This window comes from Mixophyes fleayi, chromosome 2, assembly GCF_038048845.1.
Source record: "Mixophyes fleayi isolate aMixFle1 chromosome 2, aMixFle1.hap1, whole genome shotgun sequence".
Taxonomy (NCBI): Eukaryota; Metazoa; Chordata; class Amphibia; order Anura; family Limnodynastidae; genus Mixophyes; species Mixophyes fleayi.
This window is the reverse complement of record NC_134403.1, coordinates 52,505,299-52,517,941: the sequence shown is the minus strand read 5'-3', so window position 1 is coordinate 52,517,941 and position 12,643 is coordinate 52,505,299. Positions and strand designations below refer to the sequence as shown.

General features: G+C 40.5%; 1 protein-coding gene across 2 annotated transcripts in view; it reads right to left on the bottom strand.

Moving 5' to 3' along the window:
* Positions 1-12,643, bottom strand: part of RXFP2 (relaxin family peptide receptor 2) — a 250,188-nt gene that overhangs the window by 145,190 nt on the left and 92,355 nt on the right. For both annotated transcript variants that reach the window (XM_075198960.1, XM_075198959.1), the window contains exon 2: positions 9,642-9,770. In XM_075198960.1, the coding sequence (XP_075055061.1) occupies positions 9,642-9,770 (129 nt within the window). The remainder of the gene's footprint in view (positions 1-9,641; positions 9,771-12,643) is intronic.

Sequence of the window (12,643 nt, the reverse complement as noted above, 5' to 3'; positions counted from 1 at the left end):
GTTGTTCTACTGCTGTTTCACTCTACCTATATTTTACAAAATCCAATCTAAAATATATCTATTAACATACAATGCAATTAATAAAACAGCACTAACCTAAATTTCTTGTCTTGTCTGAAAACATCTCCCCACTCGACCACCTGAGGGAAACTCCATTCTTCATACAACAAGACTTTCCCCAAGCTTTCGAACATTCAAGCCTTTCAAGTTCCAGAACAATTTTCTTAACCTCCTTGGGCTATCTTAGCCAATTACCATCCTTCTACACATTTACACAAAACTTACAATTATTCTCCTTCAATACTCAAACAACCCTCTCACCCCCAAAGCAACAATGATGTGTGACTACTAGATCATATAACACCATTGAGCATTTTTTCCCATTGCAATGTGGACCAATATGCAATAGGTGACACTTAAGCTCATTTATCAAAGTATTTTACATATGAATCTAAAAAAATTAGATACGATTAGTGCTTTCTAAAGAACAAGCTGCAATATGTCCACAAATGACTCCAATATCTCATGCATCCTTTGCAACTCTGTCTACGCAAATATGCTGCAGAACATTTCTCCAACAAACACCCACACTGTGTAACAGTGATAATCAGGAAACTGGAGTTTCTGTTAAATAAGCAAGTAAACATGTTGCATTAAGTAAATGCTCATGTATTTCACATAGAGACACATTACACTGGCCCCCACCATGCACCATCTGCATGTCAGCAACTATGCCTTTTGAAAAAGACTTTCTTTCTTTTCTACAGGTTAGATAGACACTAATGAGTATATAGTGGGGAGAGAGATTTTTATAAATAGTTTATGAATATAGAATCATCCTCATCAGTTATTTATATAGCGCCACTAATTCCGCAGCGCTGTACAGCAAACTCATTCACATCAGTCCCTGCCCCATTGGAGCTTACAGTCTAAGTTCCCTAAATTCCCTAACATATATGCTCCCATTGCAATAGCCATGTTAAAAATATCTAAAAAATGCATACATGTAAAACACATTGGGCCCAATTCCATTGGCCACGTTATTCGGGGGAATAATGCAGCTCTGGGTCTCCAGAAACCCCTCCCCTCCGCTAACGAAGTGCCCCACATAGCGGTAGTGTACTATATAGCAGCCGCGGCGCTGTCAAAGAAGCGTCTGCGGCGGTGCTGTATTGTATACAGCACCGCCGCAGATGCTTCTTTGACAGCGCCGCTGCTGCTGTATAGTACAGTGCTGCCGAAACGGAGCTGCTGCGCATGCGCGGGTGCATGCGGCATGCGCAGCACCTCTCTCTCCTTTTTTTTTTTTTTTTTTTTTTGGGGGGTGGGGGGGGGGAACCCCCCTTAAAAATCCTGCGTGCGCCCCTGGCAGCTTGTGCACTGTTACCATTACTACGATAATAGTGCGCAGTATTACTGTTACTACGGTAATTTTAATGCTGATGTTTGCTCTCAGCCATGTGACCCGGAAGCAAAAATCTGCAATAAATTTACCATAGTAACGGTATTACTGTGTGGGCCGCGTTATTCCTACAATAATGTAGCCCAAATGAATTTCCCCCATTATACAAAAAAAAATACATAAAAATAATTTAATCAAAAAAGCAGCTAAATTAATTATCATTAAATCCATATTGAATCAAATCCATTAAAAATCCACTCAGTTCCCCAATTAACCTCTTGCAAAGTCATGCCATTTTACCTAATCAGGATTTGTATTATGTTCTTTAGTAAATCTTGTGAGTAACAGAATATTTAATTAGGCTAATGTGTTCATATCTCCTTCTTTTAACAGAGCTACGAGTATACTCAATATATTTAATCTCAAGGGCAGGAAAAAACATCAAACACATTGAATCACAAGTGACTGAGCTGTTTTGCTGTTTGATGCACACATTGTTTGAAAAATAACTTATAGTTTTTGCATTTATGGGCCTGATTCAGAGTGAGATGTATGTGCAGTGTGTCCTTGCATTTTTTCGCACTACACATTCTCAGAAAGTAAACCATACTTGCCAACATTTAATATTTTTCTTCCGGGAGCTGCCAGTAGGAGGGGGGCGTGTAGGGGACGGGGCCCCGAAAATCACAGCATTTTAGCTCCGCCCCTGTGATGTAATGACGCAAATCACGTCATTTTACAGCGGGGGCGGGGCTAAACGCCGCAATTCCCGGTGAATCGCTGCGTTTGAACCAAATTCTGCCCACTTCACTAGGAAGTGGGCAGATCAGGGAGATTGCCACACTCTTCTGGGAGAGTTCGCAAGTATGAAGTAAACGTGTTCAATTGCAGCTATTCAGACCTGTGACTCCTTATGCCTGAAGAGGCCTGATGGGAGAGGGAAGGTGTTTGAGCAATTGTGTATGGATTCAGACTGGGACATAGTTTACAGATACAGCTGAAAAAGCCGTATGATTTGCAGGGCGGGTGTACTTAGCGAATGTTAATGATGGCGAACTCCAGAACCAGCGTATCGTTTGTAATTAGAGTTTTGCGAATTATTCGTAGACGATTATTTAGACTTTAGTAGTCGCTTGCCCATAGATTACACTTACACTTGCATTCCCCTATAAATCTTGTTACATTCCATATTTTTGTAAAATTGCTCTGCACATGCACAGAAACGGGCGATACGCCAGTGAACGCAAGTGCGTGCAATTCATCTTTAGCGCAAATGACACTTCCAACTGCCTACGATTTCAAGGACGGAACAGGGGAGCGAAGGGGTGTATCATTGTAGGCAAAGTACAGTAAGGGACTGGCGAGGTTGAGCGAATGTACATTCATTCGCTTCAAGCTCTGGGCATTTCGGAAGTAGGTGATTTTTCGCCGTATCACTTTCACCAGCTACAGGGCAGGTGTAAGTGCTGATTGATAGTGACTACGATCACTTGTGCATTTTATGTACAGTAGACATTAATAACAGCCTCATAAATGTGTTTCAGGTTAAAAAAAATATATATACTGCAGATATTTTTATTAGTGACTATATTATTAATAGGTGGTAATGTATTTAATTTTTTTTTTTTTTACCTGTGCTTTCTGATGGGAATTTATATTGTATTTTATATTGCAATTTATATTATATTGCACAATGCATATTGCAAATATGCATTGTGCGTATTCTGCAGTATATTGTTTCTGTCTGCATAAGGAAAGAGATGTATAAGCAGAAAGTACTTAGACCCGTATTCAACTAGAGTTGTCATCATCATCATCATCACCATTTATTTATATAGCGCCACTGATTCCGCAGCGCTGTACAGAGAACTCATTCACATCAGTCCCTGCCCCATTGGAGCTTACAGTCTAAGTGCCCTAACATACACACAGACAGAGACAGACTAGGGTCAATTTTGATAGCAGCCAATTAACCTACCAGTATGTTTTTGGAGTGTGGGAGGAAACTGTAGCACCTGGAAGAAACCCACGCAAACTCCACACAGATAAGGCCATGGTTGGGAATCGAACTCATGCCTTCAGTGCTGTAAGGCAGAAGTGCTAACCATTTAGCCACCATGCTGTCTCTTCAGATTAGAGATGGTCACTGACCCCCGTGTTTTGGTTTTGGATTCGGTTTTGGATCTGGATTACCGTCGTGTTTTGGTTTTGGTTTTGGTTTTGCAAAACCGCCATTGCGTGTTTTGGTTTTGGTTTTGGTTTTGTTTGGTTTTGTTTTGCTATTTTTTGGGAAAATCCATGTTTTTGGGCCTAAATTAACCCAATTTAGTGCTCCAACTGTTTTAGAGACAAGTAATCTAATTGTTGAGGTAATAAATCATCCAAAAAAACAGTTTAATTCTTCGTTGGTAGGCCTATTCTACACACAAAACAGATTGTCTTCCTCTCCATCTATGCATATTGGCAATGCAGCCATCGTCTTTGAATGTATATTACACCCTACACTTATAGTTAAATATGTAAAGAAATGGAAAAAGCCAGTTTGGTTTCTGTCTCTCAAGGCCCCCCTCCACTTGTATAAAATAGCAAAAAATTCAGCCATTATAGACTGTACAATATTAATTGACATGGAGAAAGCCAGTTTGGTTTCTGTCTCTCTAGGCCCCCCTCCACTTGTATAAAATACTAAAAAATTCAGCCATTATAGACTGTACAATATTAATTGACATGGAGAAAGACAGTTTGGGGTCACTCTGTCTCTCTAGGCCCCCCTCCACTTGTATAAAATACCAAAAAATTCAGCCATTATAGACTGTACAATATTAATTGACATGGAGAAAGCCAGTTTGGTTTCTGTCTCTCTAGGCCCCCCTCCACTTGTATAAAATACTAAAAAATTCAGCCATTATAGACTGTACAATATTAATTGACATGGAGAAAGACAGTTTGGGGTCACTCTGTCTCTCTAGGCCCCCCTCCACTTGTATAAAATAGCAAAAAATTCAGCCATTATAGACTGTACAATATTAATTGACATGGAGAAAGCCAGTTTGGTTTCTGTCTCTCTAGGCCCCCCTCCACTTGTATAAAATACTAAAAAATTCAGCCATTATAGACTGTACAATATTAATTGACATGGAGAAAGACAGTTTGGGGTCACTCTGTCTCTCTAGGCCCCCCTCCACTTGTATAAAATACCAAAAAATTCAGCCATTATAGACTGTACAATATTAATTGACATGGAGAAAGCCAGTTTGGTTTCTGTCTCTCTAGGCCCCCCTCCACTTGTATAAAATACTAAAAAATTCAGCCATTATAGACTGTACAATATTATGAAAAATGGACAAAGCCAGTTTAGGGTCACTCTGTCTATGACACCCTACCCTTAAGGATAAATTGCCCTAACAGCAGCCTTTCAAGATGGTATGTGATATGGAAATGCCACAAGTCCCTTTCCTCTTTGGGGGTAGATTGCACCCTACACTTACATAGAAAGTTTTAAAAAGATGTTATCGGCATCATCTTCAGCTTCATCCTCACCCTCATCAGTGTGTACGTCATCATCACAGACTATCAATTCATCGCCGCTTGAATCCGCCATTAGAGAACAGTCAGTGCTTGGATGTCTTGGATGGTGAAGGCCTTCCTCGTGGAAGATGTAGTTCATTTTTATAAACATCATTTTCTCCACATTTTTGGGAAGTAACCTTCTACGGCGATCACTGACTAAGTTCCCTGCTGTGCTGAACACTCGTTCAGAGTACACACTGGAGGGTGGGCAGCTTAGGTATTGCAAAGCAAGTTTGTACATGGGTTTCCAAATGGCCTGCTTTTCTTCCCAGTAAGGAAAGGGACTGTCTGACATTTCCATATCAACTACCTCTTGAAAGTAATCCTCCACCATCCTTTGCATGTTTATACTCATATTGGATGGACTTATGGGCAAAGTGACACTTTTTTTTGAAAAATCCTTCAAACCAGCCCAGATGTTAAATTGTTCTCGTCTGCCCCCTGTGTCTTCCCTGCTTCTTTTTTGGAAATTTAATTTTTTACGAGCAACAGCTTGAGAAAGTGAAGGAGGACACGTCGTCAAGCCGAGGCCCAGTTCAGCGGCCAACTTGCTGAGCAATAGCTCCTTGCAAAAGTTCACATCTCGCTCATTTACAAGTAAAGACTCAATGTAGGTTTTAAACCTTGGATCAAGCACAGTGGCCAAAACGTACTGATCCGAGTTCAAGATCTTAATAACTCGAGGATCATTGTGAAGCGAATTAAGTACTTGATCGACAAGGCCAACATACTTTGCTGAATTGCTTGCTTTCAGCTCCTCCTTCATTTTCTCAAGCTGCTTTTCCAATAGTCTAATTAAAGGAATGACTTGGCTCAAACTAGCAGAGTCTGCACTGACCTCACATGTCACAACTTCAAATGGTTTCAGCACCTTGCACAGCACTGAAAGGATTCCCCACTGTGCAAGAGTGAAATACATCCCCCCTCCTTTCCCAATGTCATGACTTGTGCAATATGCTTGGATGGCTTTGCGCTGTTCCTCCATCCTCTGAAGCATGTACAGGGTGGAATTCCACCGAGTTACCACCTCTTGCTTAAGTTGGTGGCAGGGCAAGTTAAACTGCTCTTGGAGCTGCTGTAATCTCCTACATGCTGTGGCTGAATGCCTGAAATGGCCTGAAATTTTACGGGCCACCGAAAGCATCTCCTGCACCTCACGGTTATTTCGTAGGAAGCTCTGCACCACCAAGTTGATGGTGTGAGCAAAACAGGGAATATGTTGGAAATCACCCAGCTGTAATGCTCGCACTATATTGTTGGCGTTATCTGAAATGACATACCCTGGGGAGAGTCCGAGTGGTATAAGCCATGCATCAATCACATCTCTCAGTTTGCGTAACAAATTGTCAGCCGTATGCCTGTTAGTGAAGCCGGTGATACAAAGAGTGGCCTGCCTGTGACAAATGTTACGTAGTGGTGTACATGCTGCTGCTGTTCCTGCTGGTGAAGGTGAATGACCAACCCAGTGGGCTGTCACAGTCATATAGTCTTTGGTTTGGCCACTTCCACTTGTCCACATATCTGTGGTTAAGTGAACAGTGGGCAGAATGGCATTTTTCAGCGCAATCTCTACATTTTTACACACTTTTTGGTATAGTTGTGGAATAGCTTTACGGGAGAAATGGTGTCGCGATGGAATTCTGTAACGCGGACACAAAACCTCAATTAACTGTGAAAAACCAGCTGCGTTTATTGTGGAGATTGGACGCAGATCTAACACTAACATTGCAGCCATGGCGTCTGTGATTCGCTTGGCGACTGGGTGACTGCTGTCATATTTGCTTCCCCTCGCAAATGATTGTTTCACAGTTAATTGCTGAAATGTAGGACTGCTCATTTTATTCACCTGCCTCTGGGATGACGATTCACCCCCAGCAGCAGCAACAGCAGCAGCAGGACTAACGCTTTCTTCAGAGGAATCAATAATAGTGCCGGAGTCATCCAGCCTTAAGTGGGATGCCGGGCTAACTCCGAGCGCTACTGAGGATATTGATGAGGATGGTGTGGTGGGTGTATTTTGTAGCCGTCGGTATGTCGGTGAGCGGAGGGTCTTAGCTGATGAGGGAGTGCTTGTATTCTTTTGGGAAGAACTTTCAGCTTTTCCCAACACTTTGCCATGAACTCTCGTTAAATGGCGTAACATAGACGAGGTTCCAAGATGGTTAAGGTCCCTCCCTCGACTGACTGTGGCTTCACATACACTACAAATGGCTATACAATTGTTGTCTGGATTTGGGTAGAAATAATTCCACACATAAGAAGTGGATTTTTTTGTTTTATGCCCAGGCATGACAATGGCCTTTTTCTTGTCACGTGCCAGAACTGCTGCCACTGGTGCAGGACTTACACAAACAACCTCATCCTCATCAACATCCTCATTAGCGCCCTCGTCGCCTACACAAATCTCCCCCTCATCCTCTTCTAATTCCAAAGTGGCATCCTCAATTTGGGTATCACCGGCTACACTCGGGCTATTAAGGCACACATCAGCAGAATGCTCACGATTAGACATCCCACTGTTGGATGGACTCTCCACAGGGATTGTTGTCATTTGTGAATCAGAGCAAATATTCTCCTGTAATGCCTCACTGGTATCTTGCAGCTCAGCTTTGACGCGTAACAGTAGTTGTGCACCAATTGTAGCCTGGGTAACTTTTTGGGATCTGCCACTAATAGCCAAAGGTGAAGGCCTCATTCTCTCTTTGCCACTGCGTGTGTAGAATGGCATGCTTGCAATTTTTTTTTTATCGTCACTTAACTTTTGCTCAGTTACACTTCTTTTTCGCTTCAATACAGTAAATTTTTTTTTGGTTTTTGTTTTTTGCACTAATTTGAAAACACTCTGTTGTTTGACATCGCCTTGGCCAGATGACGTACTGGGAACACTAACATCAGGACTGGTGACAGAACCTGGTTGCTCATTTAGATCATATGTGGACTGCTTTGAATCCATTCTGAGCGCAAACCACTGAGGAGTGCTAAAAATTATTGAGTAGATACTGCTGACAGATATGACTTTTGACAGCCAGAAATATTAATGCACAATTAGGGAGGACACCCCAAAAACACTGAGGAGTGCTAAAAATTATTGAGTAGATACTGCTGACAGATATGACTTTTGACAGCCAGAAATATTAATGCACAATTAGGGAGGACACCCCAAAAACACTGAGGAGTGCTAAAAATTATTGAGTAGATACTGCTGACAGATATGACTTTTGACAGCCAGAAATATTAATGCACAATTAGGGAGGACACCCCAAAAACACTGAGGAGTGCTAAAAATTATTGAGTAGATACTGCTGACAGATATGACTTTTGACAGCCAGAAATATTAATGCACAATTAGGGAGGACACCCCAAAAACACTGAGGAGTGCTAAAAATTATTGAGTAGATACTGCTGACAGATATGACTTTTGACAGCCAGAAATATTAATGCACAATTAGGGAGGACACCCCAAAAACACTGAGGAGTGCTAAAAATTATTGAGTAGATACTGCTGACAGATATGACTTTTGACAGCCAGAAATATTAATGCACAATTAGGGAGGACACCCCAAAAACACTGAGGAGTGCTAAAAATTATTGAGTAGATACTGCTGACAGATATGACTTTTGACAGCCAGAAATATTAATGCACAATTATGGGGGACACCCCAAAAACACTGAGGTGTGCTACAAATTATTGAGTAGATACTGCTGACAGATATGACTTTTGACAGCCAGAAATATTAATGCACAATTAGGGAGGACACCCCAAAAACACTGAGGAGTGCTAAAAATTATTGAGTAGATACTGCTGACAGATATGACTTTTGACAGCCAGAAATATTAATGCACAATTAGGGAGGACACCCCAAAAACACTGAGGAGTGCTAAAAATTATTGAGTAGATACTGCTGACAGATATGACTTTTGACAGCCAGAAATATTAATGCACAATTATGGGGGACACCCCAAAAACACTGAGGTGTGCTACAAATTATTGAGTAGATACTGCTGACAGATATGACTTTTGACAGCCAGAAATATTAATGCACAATTATGGGGGACACCCCAAAAGCGCTGGGGAGTGCCAAATATGAAGAAAAAATAATAAACCTCTATCCTCCTCTCTGCACTAGCGATTTTGGTTAGAGCAATTGCAAGAACAATATGGTATTCTCTGTCCCTGCTCTAATTAGCCTATGACTACACCCTGCTCTCTCCCTCTGTCAAATGGCGATGGATTGCTGTGGAGGCATGTATTTATAAAGTTGAAGTATCGCGAGAACCGAGTCCCGAGATCCGACGACGTCACAATGACGTTCGGCCTCGATTTGGATTCGGAATGGGCGGGAGAATACCGAGCTGCTCAGCTCGGTACTCGGATACCCAAAGTTCGGGTGGGTTCGGTTCTCGGAGAACCGGACCCGCCCATCTCTACTTCAGATCCACTTGTACTTGAATACGGGCATACTTGTATGCAATTTCTGCAAAGCAAATTGCGTTCACTTAGCGTTCCTTGAGGAATCAGGCCCAGTGGGTCTAATAAAGATGTCCCATACTCATTATCATACGAGCAGACAGAAAACTGCTAACATTTCTCAAGATATAAATCATTTCTCATACTCCTAAATAATTACATGACAAAAGATCACAAAGTGCAAAAATAGCAAGTGCTCACCACAGTAATCTTCGTCTGCACCATTCTCACAGTCTTTTATGCCATCACAGTGAAAAGCCCGAGGAAGGCAGATTGTGAGGTTCCCACATGGGAAGTAGCCCATTCTGCACACAGAATCAGACAAGGAATCTACAATTATGGAGAGAAAACAAAACCATTAATGACACAGTTTTATTACCTGGAACACGTTTTTGATTACTTTTAAAAGAACAACAACATCACAAGAAAAATAATGGAATTGTAAACCCCATTGATTTTATTTCTGAAACAGGAATTTCTAATGTCTCTGACATTACAGTGAATGTAGCGTGATACAAATAAAAGGCATAGTATTCTGACGTGAAACAAGTGATGTTCATGTCTTCATAAATTCAAATTGTGGAGGGTCACTTACACTATTGACCCCTCTCCCACTGTCATCTTTCGTAGGTCTATGAAGTTATATGAGATCTTTATGGCTTTAGTTATTTACTGTTATCGGTGTCTGCTGAATTTCCTACCTTAAAGTGCAGTTCAATAAAAGAATAATAGTAAAATGATCCCTGTTCCTACTTTAAATATGATCAGTTGTACCCTGTTTAATACTGTAAGTTCGCCATTCTACAAGCTGACAAAAGCAACTTCAAAGTATTGCCTACTATTATTATTGAACTGCTGTAAAGCCACGTGAAGCGATTTTTGGACTTGTGTGATTAGAGACGCTTGCGATCCATCGCCCCCTTTCTGCTTACGCTAAACGGTCATCGTCTTGCTGCCTTACAGTTATTGTTATTTGTTGTTCCTACTATTATTATTATTATATTTTATTTGTAGGACGCCACAAGATTTCCACAGCGCCATACAGATTACAAACAGTAGATCATACAGGGTAAAACACAGAACAAAAACAAGTAATACCAAGACTCCAAACGCTCTATACATAGCTAGTACAGTGAAGCTGGAGGAGAATAGGTATAGAGACAGGAGGGAAGAGAGCCCTGCTCATAAGAGCTTACATCCTAAAGGGAGGGCGAACAGACAGCAGGCAGAAGGGGGTTTGGTTGACATATGTTATTGTATGCCGTGTGTATTTATATTAATTGTTCTATAGGTTAGACAATTTCTTCTTAAATGTCGCCAGGTGGCGGGTGTAATCAGGGATAAGTGAGAGCAAGACGTCTGGGTTAAGCAATTAGTGTATGTAGATATAATACTATCAAACTTTTCATGTTTAACCAACATGGTCATTGTTATACTGGTACCCTGGATTACACTTCTAGGAACCTTCTACACAGGAAGCCAACGGTCCCAACCACTACGGGGAGGACACTCAGAGTTAAGTCTTATAATTTCTCACATATCACAGTCTGACTACCGCCCCTAATCAGCCCACCACTAGCTCCACCACCATGGGAATTTTGAAGGGCATATAACCTGTGTTTTAGAGCACCAAAGGGTGTTCGTGGATTGGTGACTAGGAACTGTGCTTCCGTCAAATATGTAGGCTGTATCTGCAAAGAATCATATCTGGTGATTGTATATATGCATGTCTGTGCTGCCATCTATGGAATAAACTGCATTTTGACTGCAACAGTCTACCTTGGTGATTTCAAAGAACCCACAAGGAAGTGCGTCCTCACAACCAACTTATTTTATAATGTCTTTTTTATATTATAATTTTTATTATTATGCTCTTTAAAGTCTGATTCACCAGCTTATGTACAACTACAATAGCAGATTTTTTACTGGTTCACAGCAGTTTGCTTGGAATTTTTTTGTACCAATGTATATAAGGGTTTGTCTTTGTTTCATGTTTAACATTTGTACATTTAAAATCGTTATTAATATTGGTTATTAATTTACATAAATGTGTTTTCCCATATTAAAAGCACCTGGATGTTGTAAAATACAAATACATCTTTTTGAAAATAATGTTCAATGCCCGATTGCCACTTCAGAGAACATGTAAAAACATCTGCTAATCTAAGAATGCCATCCGAAGGCCTAAGGGGTATATTTATTAAACTGCAGGTTTGAAAAAGTGGAGATGTTGCCTATACCAGCCAGTCAGATTCTAGCTGTCATTTAGTAGAATGTACTAAATGAATGATAGCCAGAATCTGATTGGTTGCTATAGGCAACATCTCCACTTTGTCAAACCCACAGTTTAGTAAATATACCCGCTATTGTTTTATTTTAATTTTTATTAGCATTTTAGAGCTCACCGTAGACTTTCAGCATAGCATGGTAAATTAAAAAAAAATGGAACAAGCATTTTGAAAATGCTTCAGATCATGCCCTTTGGTAAAGATACCAAAGGGCATGGTAACTCTAGAAACAATAGTTTATAGGTGCCGATTCAATTAGCTGCAAGGTTCCGTAAGTGTCTCTGTGGGATGTTTATGGTTAAAATATTCGCTAATTTTTGCTGAGATGCAAGACAAAATGAGCCAGATTTCTACACCATATTTGCCGGTATTTTGTACAGAAACAACTCATTGGGCATGCGCTAAGAACACATTAAAGCCAGTGAGCTCTAAATGTGTCCCTACCGCTTGAAGTTCAGTACAATCTATTGTCCCACAATCCAAAAAGTGTGTAGTCTGGCACAGAACTGTGGCTAGCCTGCATTCAGTAAATTCTGCCCCTATAATCCCATCAGAAAGATGTACAATGCTATGCACTTTCCTGTGAAAGAGGCGCACATTTCTTCCTATTTTTGCTTATTATTTCAGATCCAATTTAGAAAAACAAAAAACTAGTCACAGAATAATGAATGGGTAACGGGGTAAGTATTAAATAAATTGAAGATATGTTGTGATGATTATATTTGTGCACTGCATTCATTACAATTGCAATTGAACTTTGTTGTAAGTAATGCTACAGTAATGCTCACATATCTTCATAATTACAATTTTACAATACAATATTAATAATACTTTAATGTTAATGGTCAATATTGAAATACTTTAACATTGGTATCTGAAAATAAATTATGTGTGGTCCAATGTCAGTTTTTGACA